This window comes from Neomonachus schauinslandi, chromosome 6 (genome assembly GCF_002201575.2).
Source record: "Neomonachus schauinslandi chromosome 6, ASM220157v2, whole genome shotgun sequence".
Classification (NCBI taxonomy): Eukaryota; Metazoa; Chordata; class Mammalia; order Carnivora; family Phocidae; genus Neomonachus; species Neomonachus schauinslandi.
Genome location: NC_058408.1, coordinates 122,551,550 through 122,579,121, shown reverse-complemented (window position 1 = coordinate 122,579,121; position 27,572 = coordinate 122,551,550). Strand labels below are relative to the sequence as shown.

Sequence of the window (27,572 nt, the reverse complement as noted above, 5' to 3'; positions counted from 1 at the left end):
CGTTGGGAATCCCTGCTCAGCGGGGAGCCTGCTTCTCCCTCTCCCTCTGCTGCGCCCCCTTCTTGTGCTCGCTCTCTCTCTGTCAAATAAATAAATAAATTCTTTAAAAAAATAATGATAGTATCATAATAATGTCGTTGGGTGACAGATGGTGATTACATTTACCATAGTGAGCATGGGGTAATACATAGAATTGTTGAATCAATACGCTGTACACCTGAAACATTTATGTTACTCATGCTTCAATAAAAATTAAATCAATAAATATGTTTGAGAACATTTATAACACAGAAATACATTTAGCTACTGACTTTAAAACATTAGAAGTCAATACCTTGTCAGAAAATGTGAGAAAGGTCAGGGGTCCTAAAATTTATCTGCCTAAGTGATTCACTTGGAAAAGGAGGTATTGGCTAGATTTTAGGTAAGTATACCAGATTTTAGACAACTCTTAACAGATCTCCATTTATATCTCTGAACTAAGCAACTGAAATAATCCAGATGTCGGACCTGTACGGCCTGAGGAAAACACTGGGTCTAGCGGGAGCAAGATTTTGATCATCCAGAGTTGTACTGTCCAATATGGTAGCTGCTAGTCACATGTAGTTATTCAACTTTGAATTACCTAAAAATTTTAAATTCAGCTCCTTAGTCACAGGAGCCACGTTTCCAGGGCGCAGTAGCCACGTAGAGCCGGTGGCTGCCATATTGAACGGTGTAGACAGAGAACGTTTCCAACACTGCAGGAAGACAGTGCTGCTCCAGAGAATCAGAAGAAAACGCCGCCACTCCCGGGAAAGACCAAAACTTCCCGAAAAGGGTTACAACAGGTGGCGATTATAATGGCAAAAAGATAAGTTTTCTTCTCTATCCCTTGGCTATTTCCATCCCTGCGTCTTATTTTCCCTTCAGCTCCTAGAAAATCTGTCTTCTCCTTTCCTTACTTTCTCTCCCTAGCTTCTCACATTTTTTCCTACCCCATTTCTCACCCCCTTCTCTATTTTCTCTAATAACAACTATGCAGTCCACAGTTAATGACTGCAGCATTTATTGAGGTTTATATTCTTTTATATTTCTCAACGTTAAAATTTAATCTTTGTTTCCAAAAAAATACAATATTTAGAGGGAGGTTTTTTTTCTTTTCTTTTCTTTTCTTTTTTTTTTTTTAGGTGTATATGACCTTCTGTGTATTTTCCTCCCCGAGATCATTATCCTTCCTTAGAGTTTCTCACCTTTAGAATCCGGGGTGGAAAAGATAAGCAATTCTCTTTCCAGCCTCTGGGGTTTCCCTCTTGGAGGAAGGGCTCGGTCCTTGGGCCGCTACTCCCGCGCGGCACTCCGCTGCACCTCTCGTTCCGCTGACCTTCTACTGTCACCTAGCGGAGAGAAGAGGCAAGAGCTCCTCCGCGAGTTTGGCCGTTACCAAGCGACGGAGGCGGTGCGCGGCCTGGCCTAAGGAGGAGGGCGCACACTAAAAGCCGCTGGAAAGAGTGTAACAACGCCGCTTTCTACTGGCTGGAGAGCTCTCAGCCATCGCCTTGAGCCAATGAGCAGATGCATGCGGATGACGTCAGACGAGATGCGACTCCTCCCATCCACCCTCTAGCGAAGCGCCTGGCGACCGCTGAAATCGGCTTTGATCTCCTAGGGGTCTTGACTTCCCCATGTTCATCTCGCCCCATGTGCACCTCGCAGCTCGCGCTACTGCAGGTGTTCTTCCTGATGGTCCCCGAGGGCATCTGGCCTCAGCCCTCTTTCTCCCCGTTAGGGGCTGTGCCCACCCCTCCGGACGTGGGGCCAGCGTCGCCGGGCGGGACCCTTGAGTCCTCCTCGGAGGGGTCTGAAACTCCCTGGCCTGTGTCTGGGATCTCTACGGTGGGCCCTACGGTCCTGACCCCTTCTGCACCTGGGAATGGGACCGTAGACCTCTTCCCAGGTGAGGAGAGGAGATGTGGGGATGGAAACCACTGACTTGGATCTTAAAATTCTGTGAGCAAAGTGAATTTCCACAAAGTGAGGAGTGGGGCTATCGGAAGAGGGGAATTCGCGCTTGGAAGTTTGGGAATCCTCATCCCGTTCGCTCTGCTTTATCTTCATAGTCTTACCGTTCTGTGTCTGTGACTTGACTCCTGGTACCTGCGACATAAATTGCTGCTGCGACAAGGACTGCTATCTTCTCCATCCGAGGACGGTTTTTTCCTTCTGCCTTCCCGGCAGCGTGAGGTGAGCTGCCGTGTGCCGGTTGAATCCTAAGAAAACTGGGACCCTAGAATAGGTCATATTTGGAAGTAGGAAGAGTTACCTTTCCTGCCTTCAGCCCCCACTTCCATTTCTATAAGTGGAATTACCTTGGTTTTTCCCAGGAGTGAAGTTCCTCCTCAAATTCTCTAGGGCAGGGCAGTCCAATAGAATAGGACTTTTGTGTTGGCCTGTGGCTGCCCAAGGAGGCCTCTCTTAGGCATTGACTGACATCCATGCAGCACCTTTTTGGACCTAACCCTCTGCTTCTAATCTGTTCTTCATCCTGTTTCCTCTCAGGTCTTCAAGTTGGATGTGCGTGGACAACTCTCTTATCTTCAGGAGTAATTCCCCATTTCCTTCAAGAGTTTTCATGGATTCAAGTGGAATTAGGCAGTTTTGTGTCCTTGTGAACAACTGTGAGTAGAAATGTGTTGGCTATTCTTGTTACCTAACATTTGTTGAAAATTGGCTTTGTGTCTGAACTTTTGTTTTTAAACTTTTCTTTTGTCTGTTGAATTTCTATCATCTGCCCTTTTCTACCTCTCTACTTGCCCCCTCTCTCTTATTAGTGAACATTTGCAATTTCTTATGCCCTCTTGGCTGTGGAACAGCAAACCCATACAGAACTTTAATTTCAGTCATCCTTGTTAGCCGTAAGGAGATGGCTGCAGGAACTTGAATAGATTTCTATATTGTTATAATATAAATTATAGACTTATTAGAGAAAATACCTCTTTGGAGTGTCTGAAAATTTAAATGTAGAAATTATGAAGTGAAAGGAGGGAAACATAACAAATTCATATACTTGAGAGATGGAAACATTATTATTAGGACTGGTCAGTTGAAGTTTAGAAGAAACAGGAAGGAGAGGACAAATTTAATGTTATCTCTAACTTTGCCATGTTCCAACAGAAACAGTACCATTTTATTGCGCTAGAGACTAATCTGGTATGGGGCAAATGTGAGCATTATTGAACCTGCTGTTTTCATCACAAATTGCTAATCACTCACATTCCTGGCATCAGGGACTTGGAACTGCCTGGCATTCATTGGCCATATTCTTACCTTAGATCTTAATAATAAAACAATAGTTCTTTTAACCGAATATACATGCAGTAGAAGGTGATAAAAATCAGAATTATTATCTTTAAAAGTGGAGTATTATTGATTGTGAGTCTTCTGGGAAAATGTTCTATAATGTAATCTGAGTAGTAGGAATAAAACTATAGCAATGTGTAAAAATTTTTTTGAGTTTACACTTAAGATGAGTGCATTTACAAACTTTGCTGTGTATGTATTATGCCCCAATAAGAATACTTTTTAAAAGCAGTTACTTGGGGGCGCCTGGGTGGCTCAGTCGTTAAGCGTCTGCCTTCGGCTCGGGTCATGATCCCAGGGTCCTGGGATCGAGCCCCGAATCGGGCTCCCCGCATCGGGCTCCCCATATCGGGCTCCCCGCATCGGGCTCCCTGCTCGGTGGGAAGCCTGCTTCTTCCTCTCCCACTCCCCCTGCTTGTGTTCCCTCTCGCTGTGTGTCTCTCTCTGTTGAATAAATAAAGAAAATCTTTAAAAAATAAAATAAAATAAAATAAAAAATAAAAACAGTTACTTGGTGTGCCAGATATTTTTAAATAAATATTTTTCTTTTATCTAAACCCCTTATCTTTTAAAAACATTTTAGCAAAATTAAACTATTTCCAGAAGCTCCAAAAGGTCAATGCAACCCACTTCGAGACCCTGGCTACAGAGTTTGGAGGTGGATCATTCACTTCAACATTCCAAACCCAGTTGCCACCACCTCATTACAGGGTGAGCCTGGGGATAGGGATGGGATTGTTTGGTGTGGTTTTTCCCTCATGGCTGACAGTTGACCAGGTATCTTTAAGGTACACCCCTGCAACTGGGTCAACCACTGTCAAGCTCTTTTAGAAGACAGTATTATGCACATTCACAAGCCCTTGAGTTAATTTTTGTTTCTACTTTTTCTTTGCTGGTGGAGTTCAGTCCAATCTCACTTTGAATAAATTTCTACTATACTTTGTTCAGGCTGGGGACCCCATTTTGACTTACTTCCCCAAGTGGTCTGTAATCAGCTTGCTGAGGCAGCCTGCGGGAGTTGGAGCTGGGGGGCTCTGTGCCGAGAGCAATCCTGCAGGTGAGTCCAAAACAGAAGTGCCAACGTTTTTGTTCCCTTTAAAATAGGCTTTCTGGGGCGCCTGGGTGGCTCAGTCGTTAAGCGTCTGCCTTTGGCTCAGGTCATGATCCCAGGGTTCTGTGATGGAGCCCCACATCAGGCTCCCTGCTCTGCGGGAAGCCTGCTTCTCCCTCTCCCACTCCCCCTGCTTGTGTTCCCTCTCTTGCTGTGTCTCTCTCTGTCAAATAAATAAATAAAATCTTTTTAAAAAAATTAAAATGGGCTTTCTTAGAAATCACTTTAAAAAAACCTAAAAAAAATTGTTTTTCACAAAAATAAAATGGGCTTTTTCTTTTATCACTCCCTTAATTCTTTGTGTTCTAAGGTTTCCTGGAGAGTAAAAGTACAACCTGTGCTCGTTTCTTCAAGAACCTGACAAGTAGCTGCACCTTGGATCCAGCCCTCAATGCTGCCTCTTACTATAACTTCTCAGTCTTGAAGGTGGTATCCCTTCCCTCCCCACTGTCACTGTTGTGGATATAAAGTCAGCATGCTTCCTGCTATTGGGTTGTGGATAAAGCACTGAACTGAAAGTCAGAATGCCTAAGAACTACATAAAAAAACAGAGGGCCCAGAAACCCTACCCTCTGAAGAAAGATGAAAGAGTTGGGGGATATATCCAGGATAAGAGATTCTACCCTCCTGGATAATGGGATTGGCTTGGGAGGGTGGCAAGGGATGACATTTCACTATCTCACCAAAACCTCTTGCTTTTGCTGTTCAGTAGAGCTCTGCACAGAGTAGGTGTGTCATAGCCCAACCTCTCCTCAGCTTTACTCATAGCATTTTAGTATAAAGAAGAGTCAGGTAGAAGAGAAAAATCATTCCAATATGTTGATTTTTTCCTCCCCACACGCGAAACCACAAGCTCCTGGAGATTTTCTCTGAGGTGTATGCACACTCACGGTTCTTGCTATTCTCTTTTTCTAGGTTCCAAAAGGTATGACTGATCTGAAGAATATGAAGGTATGACATTGTTTATCACAGAAAAGGAAGGAGACTATTTGGTCCCTTTGCATCTGAGGCAATTTCAATCTAGACTGTAATTGTGAAAGGAAATGTATGTGTGGTGTATCAAACTCTTAAGTGTGAATCTAAAACATTGTTTTCCCGTGTATGTTCTATATGATTAATAAGCATCACATGAAATACGAATTCATAAGGTGTTAGATAAGTTTGGGAAACGTTGGGTTAAGTAAAGTTAAATACTATTTTTAGAGTGGACTTCTTAGAGTCTTTAATGTGCTAAAGGGACTTGGTACTCTCTAAGAGGGGAATACCAAATATAATATTTCTAAAATTTATTTGGGGGCACCTTGCTGGTTCAGTAGAGCTTGCAACTCTTGATCTTGGGGTTGTGAGTTCAAGCCCCGCACTGGGTGTAGAGATTACTTAAAGGAAATAAAAACTTAAAAAAAAAAAAAAAAAAAAACACAAAAATTTGTAAAATTTATTTGACCACGGAACCTTTATTTTTATATCTAGTGGAATTAATGTTCTGAGAAATATGTTTTGAGAAGTGCTGATTTAAAATGATTTTTGATCTTAAGTTGTAGGCTGGCAATGGAAGGAAAGAGGAAGGTGTCAAAAATGAAAAATACTCATTTCAGCATAATACGTAGCTAGAAGAGAAAATACTGCTTTCATTTCAGTTGATTTGCTTCTTTCCCTTGCTAGTTCCAGGTCCCTGTAACTCTTATCTCACAAGCTGGTTCTCCTCTCTTGTCTGGAAACACTTGTCAGAATGTGGTTTACCAGGTGAGGACGCTGATCTCAGATTCTGGACTGATGTTTGTTGATCAACATTACCAAAGGTGCCTCATCTTCCATTAAGTACCAGACCAACCCCACATGAATTTTTGTGCATGGAACTTAACATGTCAAGAATTGAGCCCATCACCTTCCTCCCTACCATATTTCAGTTTCCATTACTACCATCCTCTAGTATTTCATGTACAAAAGATTACAGTTACTTCTGACTCCTCTTTCTTTACCCACTTGTGGTTTATTATAGTTCTTACCACATTTTCTTCTGTTGACAAAATCAGTATCATCTGAAAATCTAAAATAGAAGAGTCAACTTCTTTTCCTCCATTCTCCCTTTTGATCACCCTACAGAAGGAAGAATTGTCTTAAACATCATTGTAAAGACTGCTCAGAAATCTAAGGTTACCTTCAATTGCTTATGAATTCCATCTCCAGCTATTATCTTCATTCATCCTCAGACATTGGGAGAGCCAAGTAAACCGGGTGTCCATTCCGTGCTCCTTCTCTACTCACGTCCCCTGCACATCTTCAAAACTCATTTTTCTTCCCTTTCAATCCTTACCATAAACTTACTTCTCCCATGAACCCTTTCAAAGAGTTCTATCCAGTCTCTTTGCATGTGTAGATAGATTATGAATTCTGTCTTTTCATGGTATTTGTGTTTGGCATTTTTAAGATTACTTGTTTAGTCTCCCTCATTCAGTTATTTTTTTTATTGAGATATAATATCACTAGTTTTAGGTGTATAACATGTTTTCATATATACATATATATATACACACACACATATATAGTGAAATGATTACCACAGTAAGTTTAGTTGATATTCATCACCGCACAGTTACACATTTTTCCTTGCAATGAGAACTTTTAAGATCTACTCTCTTAACTTTCAAATATACAATAAACTAGTCACTATGCTGTACCCTCATTCACTTATAGTAAAACTCTTATTAAGACAGAAAATCTTCTGTATAATTGGCCCATTAAATAATTTTTATTAATTCTACTTTTGTATTTCAGGTCATCTATGAGATAGAGACCAATGGGACTTTTGGAATCCAGAAAGTCTCTGTCAGTTTTGGACAAACCAACCTGACTGTCGAGCCAGGCACTTCCTTACAACAACACTTTCTCATTCGCTTCAGGGTTAGAGCCCTTCTGCTATAGGGGACTGAGAGGGGAGGAAATACTGGATTAGAAATAGTGCCCGTGCTTCTGTGATACATTCAAAATAGATTAAGAATATGAAGGCCTAGGGTTCCACAACCAGCCTAAAAAAAAAAAAGAAAGAACATGAAGGCCTAGTTCAATCTGTCCGTTGAGGCCTCAACATTTCGTATTTCATAATTTAACTACAAATGACAGAGATTCAATAATGTTTATTCAGTAGCATTTTCTCAGATTATCTGGCTCCCCAGTGAAGCAGGACTTTAGTCTCAAATCCAAACTCTTTTTTTGAATAGTCACTTTGAATCATAAACTCAGCCTACGTCCCACAGAAATTCTTTAACTAGCTTTTCTCATATTTCTGGGCATTCAGCAGATTTTTGTTTGTTTTTCACTTTTACTCTATATTTCTGCATTATTTGAGTTTATATACTTATAATGAATTTTTACTTGTATATATTTATGAACATGTCAAAATATAATGTGACAGCATTCAGCATTTTACTCATTTCCCACTTAATCTAACTTTCCAATCTTGATCACCATCTTTTGGCTTTCTTCTACTTCTTTCTTCTTTTTGAACCCAGCAGAATCATGTTTCTTCTCCACTCTGCTCTCAAGTGATCTACCAAGTCTCATGCTTCTCAGTTTATCTCTGGAACATCTGTAGTTAATTAAAAGATATTTCTAAATTATGTTTAAATTCCTCTCATTTCAGCTAGGCTGAACATAGCATCAACTGATAGTAATTTTTGAGAAACAGGGTTGGTCAATCCTTGGTTGTAATCCTTGGTAGAAGTAGCATGTAGTGAATTTCAATTTTTAGATCACTCAGCACCTATTTTAGTGAATAAAAAGTAAAACACGGAAGTTTTGCAAGAAACTTCTGCAAAATGCTCCACTGTGGAAGGGAGCCAGATTGTTTGGTACAGCTAACTTACTGCATTGCCATAAAGAAGGGTATGAAGCCAAGCAGTGGAAGGTGTGAGAGCATGCTTTTCTCTGTAGGTGACTTTCCTTCACTCTTTCTGCAGGCTTCTCAACAGAGCACAACTGCTTCTCCTACTGGTCCTAGAAGTGGGAATCCTGGCTATATTGTTGGGAAGCCACTTTTGGTCCTAACTGGAGATATAAGTCACTCTGTATCCTTTTCTGGAGCTGTGTAGCCTGTTACAGCCTAATGAGAAAAGCTGTGGCTACTGATGTTTTGGGTTTCCCAATTCTGAGGTCCCCTGATTTTTTTAGGTATTCAGGACTTTACTGAACCATTAATACATTATGTTCTCAAAGTTGTTGCTACCAAAGGCTTTAAAATGTGTTAAACTGATGAAGGTAAGGATCATGACTCATTTCTGTTTGTTTTAATGAAACATTTTTATACTGCTATGTGGTTAGCCATTTTTTGGGAAAATAGTTACTGCCTCTGTGTGTTTTTTAATTACTAGAGGAAAAAAACGTATTTGTGACTTGAACAGTGTCATGACATTGGTAAAATATAGTGTTAAGGAAACGAGCATAAATTTTCCAATCTGCCTTCTTTTTATTCTGTTACACTCTCCTTGACCATCGCTTTCTACCTCAGATGACCCTCTTACAGAGCCAGGGTGATGGAATTTGCTCTGTTAAGAGATATGAAGTACAATTTGGAGTGAATGCAGTATCTGGATGCAAGCTCAGGTAACTCTTTGCTTCCACATCATTTCCCACAATTTTGTCTCTCTAGGGAATATGTCGATATGACAACTTTTATATCTTGAATGACAATGCTAGTTAGGAGTTGTTTTGTAATCTAAATAATGTTAATATTGCTGAAAGTTTTCTGACAGTCTTCTATATCTAATAATAAGGATTATTTCCTCTATTTATTTTATAGTATCATTTTTAAACTTTGGATTAATATGTTAGCATTGGACTCGAGCCTCCGTGGTGTTTTATTTCAGGCTGAAAAAGGTGGACTGCAGCCACTTACAGCAGGAGATTTATGAGACTCTTCATGGAAAGACCAGCCCAGAACATGTTGCCATCTTTGGTAATGCTGTCCCAGCCCAGAAGAGAGAGTGGACAAGGATTCTCAGCAGGAACTGCAGTGTTTCAGTAAGGAGAGAAATACATGTTCTCACAAAAACTCACTTCCCGTTTTGTATGTAAATTATGGATATCAGAATTAAAACCATCCCTGTTTCTATAGATGATGGGACTCTCATAGAAGGAAGATAATGTAGTCATAAAAGGAAGAGTACAAGAAATCACGCCCATTTAAAGTCATTATTTCAGGTTAGGTTTATACCTAACTTATTTTCCTTACTTGGAAAAAAAATTTGAAGGTAGAAAAATATTTGAAGGTAGAGATTGTTCTGTGGTTCAAAATCAACCTACTCATAGTAAGAGAAAAATAAATGTATTTATTTCATATATATTTCAAATATTCTCTTATATTCTTGAATGTTTGGTTAACATAGATTCTTTCAGGTTGAAATTGTGTTCTTTCTGTTATAAAAGTTTACATATTTACATTTAATAAAAATACATTAACAGGTTAAAAATTTAAACTATGTATAATGGTATTAAATGCAAAGTAAAAATCGCAACAACCCCTACCCTGGAAGGAACCGCACATAGCTGTTTCTGTTTTTACTTTTCCTGGTGGCCTCCTAGATCAGTGCCAACGGGTGTATCTCTTGACTCCAACCCAGGTGAAATAAGTAAATCTGCTGTGCTAGTCTGTCTTCTTCCTCTTTTGCCTACCCCCTATCTCCTCACTGTAGTCAGCCATACCTTTAATTTTCTTTTCTAATTTTCAATTGTTTATTTTTCTGTATAAGTAATGTATACACTTGGCTCAAAATTCAAAAAGTACAAAATAAAAATCTCTCTCTCAGACAGCTCTTCCCTTCCACACAGGCAACTGAAGTTACTAGTTTCTTTCCTTCCACAGATCCTGCATGCTCACACAAGTAAATACTCTTGTACTTTTTTTTTTTAATCCAATCCAAATGGTATAATATCATAAACACTGCTCTGCACCTTCCTTTTTTCACTTGATCTTAGAGTTTCTTCCTTATCAGTACATAATATGCTTCCTCATTCTTTGGGAAATATAGCTCCATAGTATTCCATTACATGGATGAACCAGAATTCATTTAGCCAGAGTTTTTGGTGGACATTCAGTTTGTTTTCAGTCTTTTGCTATTATATACAATGTGGCATTTTGTAACCTGGCTCAGGCACCATTTTGTACATGAGAGAATAAACCTATATGATAACTTCTAGAAGTAGAATTGCTAGATCAAAGGTATATGCATTTAAAATTTTAATAATGTCAATTTACTCCCCATACATACAGTATCCAGTCCCATCATTCATCTGTGAGACTGCTTTTTCCCCTTACCCTCAGCAACAGTGTTATGAAACTTTAATCTTTTTTCATAAGTGAAAAATAGTATCCCAGTATAGTTCATTTTTCTCTCACTATGAGTAAGAGAGTTTTATTTTTCTCTCACTATATTTTGATATATGGTTGAACAATTTGTATTTTATTCACTATTATTTATTTATATTCCTTGCCTATTTTTATTGAATTATTGGTCTTATGACTTATAGGAAATCTTTGCAAATTTGAGAAACGGACCTTTTTCTGTGGTATGATTTGTAGATATTTTTTCTCAGTTTGTCATTAGTCTTTTGACTTCATTTCTGTTGGGTTTTTTGTTTTGTTTTGTTATGGTTTTTTGCCATGCAGACACTGATTTTTATATTGTGAAAGATAACCAATTTATTTTTTTTTTAACTTTTGAGTTTTGGTTCAGACTTCAAAAGGCCTTTCTCCTTAGCAATTATTTTGGAAGTGCCCTTTTTCCCTTCCTCAGCTCTATTATGACTTTATTCCTTATATACTTTGTTCCTCTTAAGAAGACGGGAGGGATAAGTAAACACATGTCCAGCCTTTGGGCAACTGAAGTCAAATTGAATTCTCTTAAACCTCCAGTATAGCCCTACAAAGGAATTGTGGTTCACACTTCACACCCACTAGGATGGCTATACTTAAAAAGATAGACACCAACAAGTGTTGTCAAGGATGTGGAGAAACTGGAACCCTCAGACATTGTTGATGGGACTGCAGATGGTGCGGCCACTTTGGAAAACAGTTTGATAATTCCTGAATAAAGTAAACTTAAATATGTTCTGTCTCCCCCATTCCTGGTTTATATATGTTATTGCCAGTGTCTGAGCTTTACTGTAAAAAGGTATGAAGCTGGAAAAGCACAAGGCATATTTGAGGATAGTTTGTATTTGCTAAGTTATAGTAACTCACTTGCGTCAATCCTTCTTACCTCTTAGAATTAATCCTCCTGGAGTCAGACTGCTTGGTTGGATATCATAATCTAATCCTGAAATGTCTTCCTTAACCTTTCACTGCTTCCGTGTCCAAATCCTTTGCTTCACTCAAGTGGTCTGCTCAAGGCCAGTGCCTCCATCACACCTAGCACATAGAAGACACTCAGTCACTGTTTTTCAGATTAATCAATGAATGTCCCTCCGTGGCATCATGTGCTGTTCTACTTGCACACCTTTTTATATGCCATCTCTCTACCTGAATTTCCTTTATCATCACCATTCTTTCCAGTCACATATTACTCATCCCAGGCCCATGAAGCCATCCTCAACCAGAAGTGGCTGTTTCTTCTGGCATTCCACAACACTGACTATGCATCACTCATAGAGCACTTCTTACAGCCATCGTACATTTTATTACATTTTATTAATCTCTGTGTTAGTCATTTCCCATTTCCATTTTAGAATATTAATTTTTTAAGATCCAAGACAATGGTATGATCTATTGTGAACTTTTGTGTTCTTTCTCTAAGTCATATTACCTTCTCTGTTACATGTAATGTTTAAGAAGCAGTGGCTACTTAATGCATGGTAACTGACTAGGCAACCATCAGCAATTCAACAGGTGCTTCTTTACCCTTCTACAGGCTACACATTGTACTTCCTGCTGTGTCATACCAGTTTCCCTGGAGGTCCAGGTATTGTGGGCATATATAGGCCTCCAGTCCAACCCACAAGCTCATGTGTCAGGAGCCCGGTTCCTATACCAGTGCCAGTCCATAAAGGTAAGTCATGGCTTACCTTGTAGTGGCTTATCTTGCAATGCTTAATTGTCTTATAAGCTGTATGATAAGCTTTTGACAATGAGAGCCAATTTATGCTACCAGCCAACATTTGGTTTTAGTGAGCTGACACAGCTTTTAAGTCAATCCTACCTGCCTGCTTATTGAAATTAGCATGTTGTCGGGCGCCTGAGTGGCTCAGTTGGTTAAGCGACTGCCTTCGGCTCAGGTCATGATCCTGGAGTCCCTGGATCGAGTCCCACATCGGAGCTCCCTGCTCTGCAGGGAGTCTGCTTCTCCCTCTGACCCTCCCCTCTCTCATGTGCTCTCTCTCATTCTCTCTCTCTCAAATAAATAAATAAAATCTTTAAAAAAAGAAAAAGAAATTAGCATGTTGTCATGATAAATACAATCTATATCCTTTTCCCCAGTTTGTTTTCTCTTTTAATTTCCTGAACCCAGGCTATAGTATAGGTTAATTTCTTTTCAGTTATCATACCAGTGTTACTATACCAGTTGATTTAACTACAGAAAACATTTTCCATAACTGTGCATTCAGTGTGACAGTCACATACTTATCAGAGTCTCTGAGCCCGTTGATTGCTTAAAGATATTTCTGGGGCTAGTTGGTAGTCATCAATTCTTGATTGATTGCACTCCATTAAAATAAATAATTTTACTATGTAGTAAACATATACCTGTTGTTTATGATGTGTGTTAGCTCACCTTTAACACATCTGCCTTGATTTTAGTATCTAATCCTTAGCTTTAGAATTGTGAAAACAAAAATGATTAAGTCCCAGTGAACTGATTCACATATAAATTGCATGCTAGTTTATTAACTTTTAATGAAAATTAAAACTAATTGAAATTATTACCTATATGTCATTGCATTTACATCCCAGAAAAGAAAGAAACTAGAGACTACGTGTAGGCCAGAAATAAAATATCTTTAGCTCCTTCTTACAACAGCGTTGAGTACCTTAGCTCTCTTTGCCTACAAATGGGGTTAAAACTCAGGTTACCAGAAATTGTTAGTGAGAGCACTCCATTTTTTCTCTGTATTGGTTTACTGAATAAAATAGCACTATTTCTGTAAGACTCTTTTAATCTGTTACAGATCCTACACTGAATATGTTGTTTTATTTTTCTAAACTGTATCTTTATTTGCAAGTACCTATGTAGTTTGGGAAGATACCCACAGGACTATTCTTTTTTCTCTGAATTTGTGGTTCTCTTAGGCATGGAAGCGACCCAGTTCCTCTCTCTTATGTAGATATTTTAATCATTATCTTATTCTAATACTTAGTAGAGGTTAGCTTTTTGGGTTAGTTTTCCCCCTCTACAAAATCACACTTTACAGTCATTCACATCTAACTGGCCTGAATGGTTGACAATTGAGAATTTCAGCTGTGCTTCATTCATGCATAACAAGACAGTATCTATTCCAATCATGGAGCAAAAATTAACTGTGTTGAACTTACTGAGAAGTGGTATGGGATATACAAAATCATGTGCCTTTACTTATGACAATTTAAAGGATGTACAAAGGTAATTTTGACTATACAAAAATTTTCACTTTAAGGGCTGACTTGAGAAACTCGCCCTCATGAAAGTTGCCATGCCCCTGTAAACATAAAAGGAGTTGTGAAACAATAGTGTTGTATCAGAAAAAGTTAAGCAAATACGAATATTTATTTCTGTAATAAAGAGACTTATCATCTGTATTGAAAGACTTTTTTACTTCTTCAGTCATGAGTGGAAATTTTCTCCTGAAGTCCTATAAACATACTCACTTTTCTCTTTATGTGTTTATATTTTGATTATTCTTAACTTTAAAGATTTTTTTTTTAAGATTTTATTTTTATTTGACAGAGAGACAGCAAGAGAGGGAACACAAGCAGGGGGAGCGGGAGAGGGAGAAGCAGGCAGGGAGCCCGATGCGGGGCTCAATCCCAGGACCCTGGGGTCACGACCCAAGCCGAAGGCAGACGCTTGATGACTGAGCCACCTAGGTGCCCCATATTTGTCCTTAACTTTAAACCCTTATCCACACAGGCTTGTTTCTCAGGACTTCCTGTGAAATTTTTTTCTTAGAATAGCAAGAGACTATTCTGAGAAAGCTAGTGTACATGTTCCCAAAACTTCTAAAGGAAAAAGAAGAGTTAAACTTTCAGAAGATAAATGTTCTATGATTTTCTCCCTGCCCACTGGCCACATAGGTGATAGCAGTCTCACGTAGGCTGTGTCTCAGCTTGGTGTATCTGAGTGATGGCATAAAAGTAAAGCTGGGTGGCAAACTGTAGGCTGTGGGCTAGAGTTATCCTGTACACTTGTTTCATTTTGCCCACAGTGTTTTGTTTTGTTTAAATTTGTGCCACATTTAAAAATGAGGAAATTTCATGTTGACATCCAGATTTCTGACTTCTCTTGAAAATCTAGCAGTAGTGATCCTGCAGTCCTGCGTGGCATAAAATCTCTTGTCACTGAATGGTGGTTTCCACTTTTAAATAGAGTGCCCCTTTCACACAACCTGCGCCTACCCACCTTTAGCCATCCCACTCTTTCATTGAGGTTATCTGCTTAGAGCGGTAAGCATTTGTGTTTATGACGCTTGGGATGAAGCTGCTAGGTGGTCAGTTAAATTTTGAACTGAGCTGTCTGAATGACTTCATTGTACAGATGTTGCTTTAGAAACACTTCAAATTCCTCTCACTATAGAAAGTGATAGCAAAATTTTGAAAAGTCCCCAGGGACAAACTACAAAGCAGGGAAGAATTTAAGCAAAACACTGTGTAAACTTCCCTGTCTTCTTGTATGATAATAATAGCTAAACATTTATTGTCATTTACTTTGTGATAGTTACTGGTAGTGTTTTTTTACAATTTTTTTTTAATAAATGTTGCATCCTCACAACAAACCCATGAAGTAAATAGGATTTACTTACATGGTACTTTGCTGCTTATAATTTTGTACTAATTGAGCATTTAAAGGGATCTTTAAGTTTGGGAATTAATAAAATATAATATGTCTGCTATCTGAATAGAAACTTTTTGTTTTTAATTTTATTTATTTATTTGACAGAGACACAGCGAGAGAGGGAACACAAGCAGGGGGAGTGGGAGAGGGAGAAGCAGGCTTCCCGCTGAGCAGGTTTCCCACCGATGCGGGGCTCGATCCCAGGACCCTGGGATCATGACCTGAGCTGAAGGCAGACACTTAACGACTGATCCACCCAGGTGCCCCTGAATAGAAACTTTTTTAATTTAAAAAGAAAATTATCGGGGCGCCTGGGTGGCTCAGTTGGTTAAGCGACTGCCTTCGGCTCGGGTCATGATCCTGGGGTCCCAGGATCGAGTCCCGCATCGGGCTCCCTGCTCGGCAGGGAGTCTGCTTCTCCCTCTGACCCTCCTCCCTCTCATGCTCTCTGTCTCTGTCATTCTCTCTGTCTCAAATAAATAAATAAAAATCTTTAAAAAAAAAATAAAAAAAAAAAAATAAAAATAAAAAATAAAAAGAAAATTATCTCTAGAAAGAAACAACTACTTTTGCAGAATATTCTAGATCAGTCAAAACCAAAACAATAAGTGAGTGACAAGAACAATGTAGCATCACAGGATCAAGGCTCTGAACCTTTATAGAATTATAATATTCAATTCATCTTTATCTTTAAATGGATTATCAAGCTTTTTAGATTATCTAGGAGACCTATTTTTTGCAGTTTAGGGAGCATGGGTGTTGAGTCAGTGAGACATAGGTCTAAATCAAGTTATTTTATTTCTCTAAATCTAAGTTTTCTCATCTATAAAGTGGAGATTAATAATATTTCATTGGATTATACAGATTAAATGAGATCATAAAAGTAAAACATATTTCCTGGCACATAGTGAATACTCAGTAAATATTGCTCATCATATCATCATTATTTTTATCGTCATAACTTTTTTGGTTCCAAATTTCCATAGAAGTAGCATATCAAGAAGGTTTAAAGCAAAAAAACCAAAGAGATAAGCAGGCATTAGAGCAGTATTTTTCAGTCTTTGTTGGCCATCACCCATGGTAAGAAATATATTTTACAATACAACCCACATTATAGCACACACATATATAAAGCTGAAACAAAAGTTTTAGGAAACAGTGTTTTATGCAGTGCACTGTGTGATATTGTCTATTCTATTATTGATTCTGTTCTTTGTTTAATGCTAGACACTAATGGGTCACAATTTGCAATTTGAAAAACACTTGGAGAAAATGCATCTGTGACTACATTTTAAAGCTAATTATATTATTTAATAATTCCTCTTATTTATTATAACTGAGGGTTGGCAGTGTTTTATATATTAATCATAGCATATGCTAGAATGATTGCCAGTCTAGCTTCCAATCTGTCATAGTGGTTTTTAATCTTATGGACCCCACTGAGAATCTGTTGGAAGCTATTCACCTACTAGAAAAATGCACAGACACATAATATTCTTTATATAGTTTCAAGGGATTTATTGATTTCTTAAAGCCAGACTAAAAACTATACTAAGAAAGATAAAGAAGACTAAATAAAATAAGAATGAAATTTACTGATTTTAGAAATAATTGCTGTAAGGGAAAGGGCTAGGAAGTGGCTGGATTGGATCACCACCATTGGGTCATTGTGACAGTCTGTAAAGTTTGTCATTAAAGTCTTCCTTTTTCAAGGGTCAATCAACCACTGTTTGCTTCTATTTCTTAATGATAAGACTATAGAAGTACTTGACCCCCTTCTATAGTTCTTAATAGCCTTTATAGAAGAACTTTACTTAGTTCACTGGGTTGTTTTCTTTTTACCTCTTTTTGTTGTTGTTGTTGTTAAGAATTGTGAAAGTTGGGGGCGCCTGGGTGGCTCATTAAGCGTCTGCCTTTGGCTCAGGTCATGGTCCCAAGGTCCTGGGATCGAGCCCCGCATCGGGCTCTCTGCTCAGCGGGGAGCCTGCTTCTCCCTCTCCCACTCTGCCTGCTTGTGTTCCCTCTCTCTCTGTCTCTCTCTGTCAAATAAATAAATAAAATCTTTAAAAAAAAAAAAGAATTGTGAAAGTTATGCTCCTTGTTCCATATGTTAAAATACATAACCACTTGAGATATCTCCCTGATACATGATGTTTAACCACATTTTTTCTTTAACATATTTGCTCTTTTTGACTCATTTGAAAATCTTGGTAATTTCATTGACATCTTTAAAATACTGAGGAAATTTATAATTTTTCATTGGCTTCTCCCTCAAATATGTGTTTGGCCCTAAGAAAATATGGAGAAATAATGTGTACATTATCTAGCAGAATATTGTACCTAAAGAATTCTTTTTTTCCCCCAGAAATTATTGTTCTCCTTAATTTCACTTTATTTAAGTCATCAGTTCTCCTAAAGTTATAGTGTCAATATCAGATATCACCTAACTTCCTAAAGATCATGTACTTACATGAGGAAAAATTACCTTTACATGGGCCTTTACAATATGCTTTATAGTTAAGTAAGTTCTAATCATCATAATAGAAATCATCATACCTGATTGTGTTAGATTTAAAGAGACTCATGAATAAAACAGTCAGATGCAGTTCATTTTTTTGCATAGGATTCTGATTTGGACAAATGTAAATCACATTTTGGGATAGTTGGGAAACTTGAGTATGGACTATATTTTAGAAAGAAATATTATTAACAGGAAAAGGTAGAGGTTTTTTTTTTTTAAGTAGGTTAGTAAACAGCCTGCACAATATGATTTCACATGGATGTCTGTGTGTATAGGTCAAGATATAAATGTTAGTAGGTATTCTTAAGAGGTGGAAATAATGGTGTTTTTATTTCTCAGTTTTACTTACCAATAGTCTTAACTTTTTACATTATGATTTACTGCTTGTGTGATAAACTTTCTTAAGGTCACTAGAAATAACTAGATGTGACTTTAAAGATGAATTTATTCAGTTTCATTTACAGTAGCATGAAAAAACATAAAATACTTAGGAACCAATTTAGCAAAAGAGCAAAAGGCCTGTTCACTATAAAACATTATAGAGAGAAATTCCAGGAGACCTAAAGAAATGAAGCAATATACCATGTTCGTGGAGAAGACTCAACATTAAGATATCTGTTCCCAAATGGATTTATGGAATGAATAGCAAACCCCAGAAAATCCTAGCAGGCATTTTTGTGGGAATTGACAGCCTGATTCTAAGATTTACATGAAAATGCAAAGGACTTAGACTAACCAAAACAACTTTGAAAAAGAAGAACAAAGTTGGAGGGCTTACTCTGTTGATTTCAGGATCTACTCTGAATCTCAGACAGTGTGGTACTGGTATAAAGGTAGACAAATAGACCAATGAGGAGAAATACAGTCCAAAGATAGATCCACAAATCAATTCAACGAGAAAAGGACTTTTTAAAAAACAGTTGGTGCTAAAATAACTGGATAAAACTAGAACTACTAGATAAATATTGGGGAAAAGAATGAATTGACTCCATACACAAAAAGTACTTACGCTGGCATCATAAACCTATATATGAAACCCAGAGTCACAAAACTTTTAAAAGAAATAGAATATCTTTGCAAATTTGAAGTAGGTAAATATTTTTTATTTTTTTATTTTTTTATTTTTTAAGATTTTATTTATTTATTTGAGAGAGAGAGAATGAGAGAGAGCACATGAGAGGGGGGGAGGGTCAGAGGGAGAAGCAGACTCCCTGCCGAGCAGGGAGCCCGATGTGGGACTCGATCCCGGGACTCCAGGATCATGACCTGAGCCGAAGGCAGTCGCTTAACCAACTGAGCCACCCAGGCACCCGGTAAATATTTTTTAGATAAACAAAAATCATAAACCATAAAACTTAAAATTTGATAAATTGGTCTTTATCGAAATTTAAAATATCTGCTAATCAAAAGACACCTCTTTGAAAGTGAAAATGCAGGCTATAGTTTGTGAGAAAATACTTTTCAATGCATTATCTGACAAAATATTAATATCCAAAATATAAAAAGAATGCCTACAAATAAATAATGCAAGGACCCAAAAATAAATAAATAAACTGAAAATGGAAAGATTTGAGCAGATAACTATACAAAAGGAGATAAACAAATGGCCAATAAATGTGAAAAGGTGCTCAAAGTCTTTAGTCATCAACGATATGCCAATCAGAACCATGAGATACCACCCACTAGGAATTCAATAGAATATTTACTAGAATAACTAAAATCAAAAAGACTGATAACATGAAATCTCAGTTTTCATACATTGCTAATGGGAATGAAAAATGTTACAACCATTTAGTCTTTTACATAATCATCTTCCTTGTGACCCAGCACTTCTACTCCTGAGTATTTATCCAAAGGAAATTGAAACCTATCCAAAACAAGACCTGTAAAGAATGTTCATAGCAGCCTTATTCATAATAGCACAAAACTGGAAACAACCCAAACATCCATCATCAGGAGAATGGGTAAACTGTGGTATATTCACATATTGGAATTCTCACAACAAAACACTGAATTACTGATACACAAAACAGTATGGATGAATCTCAGAAACATTTGTCTTGAATGAAAGAATCTAAACATACACAAATAACACTTTAAGATTCCACTTATACAAAGTTTAATAACAGGCAAAAATAAATCTTTAGTCATAAAAATCAGAAAGTGGTTGCTTCTGGGAGAGAGGGAATAGACTGGAAAGAGGCACAAAGGACCCTCTGAAATGATGGATATATTCCAGATCTTGTTTTGGGTGTTGTCTGTATAGGATATACAATTGTCAAAACTGATTGAACTGAACACTGAAGATGTATACATGGTATTGTATATGAATTAGACCTCAATAAAAAGCTAAAACAAAAATACACAGGGAAAATGAAAATGAAAGGCACTGATTAAGGGGAAATACTTGCAATACCTGTATCTAACAAAGTTCTTGTATGTAAAATAGGGAGCTTTCAGAGCTCAGTTATGAGTTATATACTTGAGCAAAGATGGATTGTTCTAGTTCATGAAATGTGCAGCTACAAAAACGTAAATCTAAGAGGTGGTATCCATGGCTCTTCCTCTAATAATGATAGTTTTTTTCTTTTCATTTGTAATGATTTGACATAGAGAATTAACATACAATGTTTTAAAATTTGTGATTATAAAGTTGTAGTATAGTAATATATTAGGTGTATTTATTATTACCAAAGCCAAATGAAACCTAATCCAGACTTTTCATGTTGTTACAAAGTAAATCATATTTGGGGACAAAGGATTTTGCTGCCTGTAAGCTGGATTGAAACAAATAAAGCCCCTAAACCTCACAAAGTGTTAAAACAGAATTATTGGTAGTGATTTCGGAAATAAACATCATAAAATATTATAGTTTAAGGTAGAAATAAATTAAATCAACCATACATAACAGAACCGGATCCACAGTAAAAGAAATGTGCTGACTTGGCTGTCTATCTTTTGTTTGTTTTGATAAAAGAAATGAGATGACCAGACTTTGAGGGTGGGGTTTTTTTTCCCAGTGTTCTTCCTACACATTCATTAAAGAGTGAATTCTCTAATTTTGCTTATACATAACTTTTAAAATGCAAATAGAAAAACTTGAGTCTTCAGATTTTATGTGTAACACACTGAACTTAAAAACCTTGTTCTTCATGTGGTACTAAAACACAAATTCTAAAATGGGTCAATAACATTCAGTATTATCCAGCGACCTGGCAAGTGCATTCAAGTTCCCTTTTTTTTTTTTTTTTTTAAAGATTCTATTTATTTTTTTGAGAGAGAGAGACACAGTGAAAGAGGGAACACAAACAGGGGGAGCTGCAGGCAGAGGGAGAGGGAGAAGCAGGCTCCCCGCTGAGCAGGGAGCCCAATGCAGGCCCAATCCCAGGACCCTGGGATCATGACCTGAGCCGAAGGCAGTCGCTTAACGACTGAGCCACCCAGGCGCCCCTCAGGTTCCTTTTAATTATGGACTGTCTACTAGATTGTATTTGTTCTAAACCTCCACACAACTATGGAGGCAATATTCTTAATATATGAAGAAAAAGTATTTCATTTGAAATATTAATTTATAAATAAGGAAGGAAGGAAGAACAACTTAATTACAGTGTTGTGGGGAGAATAACTGGTCAAAGTGATCTGTAATTGCTGACTATTAAATAGCTATGGCAGGGCACCTGGGTGACTCAGTTGGTTAAGCATCTGCCTTCGGCTCAGCTCATGATACCAGGCTCCTACGAACAAGTCCCACATTGGGCTCCCCACTCTGCGGGGAGTCTGCTTCTCCCTCTGCCCCTCCTCTCTGCCCATCCTCATCCTGCTTGCGCTCTCTCTCTCAAATAAGTAAAATATTTTTAAAAAATAAATAAATAGCTGTGGCATACTTTCTTCCTTGTGTTGTATTATCTCTTGCTATTTTGTATTAGTGCCCTATCTCCAAAAATACCTCTACTCATTTGTCAAAAAAAAAAAAAAATCTTTATTGAGTGCCTATTTTGTGCCAAGTACTATGGTGGATGTTCTAGGTATGATGCATGGTAAACAAGATAGACATCATCCCTGCCCTTATGGAAGGTATAGGGCAATACTGAGGTAAAATTTAGAACACTGTTACAGAAATCATCAGGAGATACTGATAGCCTGGGCCCAGGTGGGGGCTGTGAGGGCTGCAGGAAGTAGACAGAGTTCAGGAGATTTAGAAGTGTCACAGATAGAACCTGACTGCTAGGCTGTGGTGTTGAGAGAGAATGAGTCAAGGATAATAAATAGGTTTTCAGTTTGGGCATTTCATTCATTTATTTTATATCCTACACGTGATAAATACCCTGTTGACTACCAACTGTAATTTTGCTTTTTGCAGTTACCTTTCTGTTTTTCACCCTCTCCTTTTTTTAATTTGGTGGGTATGCCTGAGGTTTTCTTCCCCTTTCTGTTTTGTTTTGTTATGTCTTTTGTGGAAGACTGCCTTCACCCTACTAGAACCCACTTCGCCTGTGAAGTGCCTGGAAATACACCTCTTCCCAAATGGCCCTTAACCAATGCCTGAAGGATGCAGGAATAGAAAAGCCCAACCCCCGGGCGCCTGGGTGGCTCAGTTGGTTAAGCGACTGCCTTCGGCTCAGGTCATGATCCTGGAGTCCCGGGATCGAGTCCCGCATCGGGCTCCCTGCTCAGCGGAAGCCTGCTTCTCCCTCTCCCACTCCCCGTTTGTGTTCCCTCTCTCGCTGTGTCTTTCTCTGTCAAATAAATAAATAAAATCTTTAAAAAAAAAAAAAAGAAAAGCCCAACCCCCTTGCTTTGGGTTAGGACAACACAACTTGTTGGGACTGTGAAACCTACCTTATATTTCAGAGTTCCCCTACAGATTTGACTAATGCTAGATAATGGTATAATTTATCAAATTAATTAATAATTGCATAATTTATCAAAATAATACATATATATGTTTTTTAAAGTAAAAAATACCAGAAAAGAGGATCTCTTAACAAAAAATAAAATGCGATATCCCCTATCACCTTAATTCTAAGCAATATTGAACAGTTATCTCTTGAATCATGAGTTTATAGGTTATTTACTGACTTCCTATTTTTGTAGATGAGTTTAGCCTGTTTCTCTCCTCCCACCACTCTCCCAATATAGTTACATCAAAATACTTTATTAAATCAATATTCAGTGTTTCATTATTTTTTTTTTTTAAGATTTTTATTTATTTATTTGAGACAGAGAGAATGAGAGACAGAGAGCATGAGAGGGAAGAGGGCAGAGGGAGAAGCAGACCCCCCGCTGAGCAGGGAGCCCGATGCGGGACTCGATCCAGGGACTCCAGGATCATGACCTGAGCCGAAGGCAGTCGCCTAACCAACTGAGCCACCCAGGCGCCCCTCAGTGTTTCATTATTATGATTATATAAATATGCTAAGCCAGGTCGTTAGATTTTTGCAAAATTTTTCATTTCTGAAATTAATAATTACCTCATATTTCATTTCTTTAGTTTTCTTTGAGCTAAGGGCTAAGACGTCTCACACTCTCCAACATCTCTAAAATTTCTCTTAATGCAGTTTTCTGAACAGTTGAACTTGCTATGCGATATTATCAATTCTACTTTTTCCTATGTATTTTCCTCATAGTGACCTCTATTACCTGGTGTAGTATAAACTATGTATTGCCCACCAGTTGTTATGGAACTTTCCTGTCATCCTAGGAATTCCTCTTGCTTCTTCTGTTAGATTCACTGTTTACTAGACACTACTTTTTCCTTCTTGGTTGATTCTCTTGTTTTGATGGAGCTCAAAATCTAATAACCTCTTTGAAAAGAAGGCACATGTAAAGTACATTTTTACTTTAGTTCACATGTCTAAGGATAGCTTTATTCAACCATCATCATTGTCATTATCATATCAATTATGATTGGTCATTTGACCGGGCATTCTAGATTGAATTCTAAATTGGAAATAATTTTCACTCACAATTTGAAGGCATTCTTCCATTGTCTTCTAGTTTTCAATATTGTACAGATTTTTTTTTTTTAAAGATTTTATTTATTTATTTATTCATGAGAGACAGGGAGCGAGAGAGAGAGGCAGAGGCAGAGGGAGAAGCAGGCTCCCCGCTGAGCGGGAGCCCGATGCGGGGCTCGATCCCAGGACCCCGGGATCATGAGCTGAGCCGAAAGCAGACGCTTAACCATCTGAGCCACCCAGGCACCCTGTTCAGAAGCTATTTTAAGATCTTTTGCTCCTAGTAGTCTGAAGCTTCTGCAATATTATGCCTTGGGTAGGTTTTTTTCTGCATTCTTTTTTTCATTATATCAAACAATTTTGGGGATTTTTTTTACTCTGAAACCTCTGAGAATTTTCAGTTCTTATTATTTGTTTAATAATCACACACACACACAATTTTCTCTGTTCTTTTTGTAACTCTTGTTAATCTGTTACAGGGTCACTAGATTGGTTCTCTAATTTTTTTCCTTTTCTCTCATTTTGTCTATCTCTTTCTTTACCTTTTTGTTCTTTCTAGAAGAGTTTCTCACCTTTCTTTTTTAACCTTTTTACTGATTTTTTTTGACTATCCATTTTTAAAATCTAAGAGCTCTTACTTTCTATTTCATTTCATAATATCCTTTTTTATATATATTTAAAGATCTGGGGCACCTGGCTGGCTCAGTCAGAAGAGCTTGTGACTCTTGATCTCCGGGTCATGAGTTCAAGCCCCACCTTGGGTGTAGAGATTACTTAAATAAATAAAACTTTAAAAAAATAAAAAATAAAGATCTTAACTTTTCATCTTTATCTTTCCTTCTCTGTTTCTTCTGAGCTTATTTATTCTGCTCACTTGGTACAGTTTTTCTCTTTAATGTGAGAAGCTTCCCCCATACATCTGGCAGTCCCTAGCTGTCTGTCCAACATAAGAGTAAGCTGTCAAGCTAATTGAAAGCTCTGTGCTCATGAATGAGACTTGCTGACTGGTGGCCTTCGTAGTAGGGCAGTTAGGTGCAGTTGCTTTTGGGGTTATGGAACTTGTTGCTGAAACTCATCATTTTCTCCAGAAAAGACCCTCCTGATTCCTGACTGACGGGTGTGGATATAAGGCCATCTGTCAGCATTTTGGAGCTAGATGAGGGAAGAGATTTCATTATACAGAATAATTTTCCCATTTTTAGTTCCATACATCACTCTGCCCTTCTTTATGCCCAGTGTCCCTAAATCCAGAATTTCTCTTATTTAAATTGTCCAATCTCGGGCGCCTGGGTGGCTCAGTTGGTTAAGCGACTGCCTTCAGCTCAGGTCATGATCCCAGGGTCCTGGGATCGAGTCCTGCATCGGGCTCCCTGCTCTGCGGGGAGCCTGCTTCTCCCTCTCCCACTCCCCCTGCTTGTGTTCCCTCTCTCGCTGTGTGTCTCTCTGTCAAATAAATAAATAAAATCTTTAAATAAATAAATAAATAAATAAATTGTCCAATCTCTTGTTGAGGTGGGGAAGGGGTAGTTGCCTGATCACACTGAGGGGGTATCATTCAGTAAGCACTTTCTGTCCCTACCTCATGCCTGCCACCATGTTATATCCTATCCTCCCCATTTTCTTTGTCTGGTTAGTCTCAGCCAGTCTTCCATGCCTGGCTGGAGTCAAGGTTGCCTTTTCAGCCTTAGCCTAGGCAGGCTGTCCTGGAATACATGTGGTTCTTTCAGTGCCTCAGAAGTTACATTACTTCTGTGCAAAGTCCCTCAGGAACGTCACTGTTTTAAAAAAAAAGATTCCAAAGAGTTAATATGACATGCAAGATTATCACAGCACTGGCCCCATACCCATTTTTTTAAGCACCTAGAAAGGTTATTCCAGGCAAAGTTGTGTTCCCAGAGCCTGGGATTTGTTGTTGCCAAAGACCACAGCAGATAGTATATAGCATCAGGGTAAACAAAGTTGAGTGGAGAAAATACTCCTTTGTGGTTCAACAAGATGTTATTTACTGCCAAATTATAATCAGAAGTCTGATTGGTAAGCACAGAGTCAGAACAAAAGGAATTTATTTTACATAAACTTGTCTCAGTCATCAGGCTACAACTGTACCTACCAAAAGCTATGCATATTATTAGATCAGAAACCTGAGTCAGCTTGACGAGGTCCCTTCTTCCTGGAGCATCTGTTTCATTTGACTTGAATTGGGTGGTTGAGAGGATCCTTTCTAACCCCGAGATTCTGTGAATCTGATGGGCTTTTTATCTACATTACGGAGTTCTTTGTTTTTCCATGAAGTTTCACATTTCTTTCTGCAATTAAAGATGGAATAGAATTGCCACTACTACTTACACATGTGTGCTGCTTCAGAGCCTGGAGCCTTCTGGGACTTGATAAGGTAAAGCTGCTAAGCACGTAACAGCACAGTTTCCCCATCTGGCCTCTCTGATAGCAGCCAACTCCCCATTTGGGGGAAGCTAGAGTCAGTCTTTCAGCTTTAGGTAGGTGTAACTGTTCACAGTTCTAGTGTCATGGACTGCTGCTAAGAAATTCTTTTTCTGTGTATCATAGAATGAGAACTACATAGGACCAATATGAGAAAAAGGCATATTCTGCTTAGAGCAATTTGGTTTTGGTCTTTTTTCAGGGAAAGTAATAATCACAGTCAAGTTAGCTATATGAATGGGTACCAAGCACTGACCTGTCATGGACTTTCTTCCTGCAGGATTCCCAACAAGTAACAGAAATACCTTTGACAACTGTTGTGACCTTTGTGGACATTACCCAGAAGCCAGAGCCTCCAAGGGGCCAACCTAGAATAGACTGGAAACTGCCATTCGACTTCTTTTTTCCCTTCAAAGTGGCATTCAGCAGAGGAGTAGACTCTCAGAAAGGCTCGGCTTCTCCCGTCCTTATCCTGTGTCTCTTAGTACTTGGAGTTCTCAAGCTAGAAACCAAGTGAAACAAGAAGAATCAGATTTTAATTTTCCCTGTGGGAAGTTCTGAGACAGCCTACTTATTCTTGGCTAAATAGGTCCATACCTGCTCGTGACCAGAGGAGAGTATTTTAAGATAACAGAGGACCTAACTGAAGGAATGTTTGTGTGTGACAGAAGGGACTTTTCAAAAAGCAATAAAGATATCTTCTTTGTCATGGCTGTCTGCTTAGGACTCTGCAGACCACCAAGTACACATTAGGTTCTTCTCAAGCTAGGAAGAACACAAAGAGCCCTTCCTGCAGCCCTTCAGGTTGTGTTATGCCTCACTAAAGTTTTGCAAGATCTTCATCCATCTGCTTACAGGCACAGTTAGACCCAGCATAGAAAGGAACATGCTCCTGCTGTCCTCCGGATGAACTTGGGAATAGATGCCCTCTGGACTTAAGAGGAGCTGACTATTGGGAACAGAAAACTGCTGGCTAAGGATTTCATCTGGCTTCTCCCCACTCCCTTGGGCCACACTCTGCTGGAGCATGAGTGAGGAGAGCAGTTCTTTCTAGTCCGTTTCGAAAATGAATGTGGAATCCCAGCCCCCCCTTTTTACTAGCAAGTGATCCTACCAGTCATTTCTGTATTTTTCCTCCCTTCCATTGTGGTGAGAGAAATAAAACTGATTGAGAGCTTTGTTGTACTATT

At 38.4% G+C, this 27,572-nt stretch overlaps 1 protein-coding gene across 2 annotated transcripts; it reads left to right on the top strand.

Moving 5' to 3' along the window:
* The first annotated feature begins 1,618 nt into the window (after positions 1-1,618).
* On the top strand, positions 1,619-27,555 carry TCTN3 (tectonic family member 3). Of its 2 annotated transcripts, XM_044916562.1 has the most exons (14): positions 1,619-1,936; positions 2,100-2,223; positions 2,539-2,657; positions 3,923-4,050; positions 4,288-4,396; positions 4,761-4,876; positions 5,366-5,401; positions 6,113-6,193; positions 7,226-7,351; positions 8,407-8,514; positions 8,955-9,049; positions 9,313-9,466; positions 12,352-12,489; positions 26,663-27,555. In XM_044916562.1, exons 1-14 carry the CDS (start codon positions 1,681-1,683, stop codon positions 26,897-26,899), a joined length of 1,827 nt encoding a protein of 608 aa, XP_044772497.1. In that variant the 5' UTR covers positions 1,619-1,680; the 3' UTR covers positions 26,900-27,555. The 2 variants fall into 2 exon arrangements, with proteins under 2 accessions (XP_044772497.1, XP_044772498.1); XM_044916563.1 differs by lacking the exons at positions 3,923-4,050; positions 4,288-4,396; positions 6,113-6,193; positions 7,226-7,351.
* Positions 27,556-27,572: the final 17 nt, after the last annotated feature.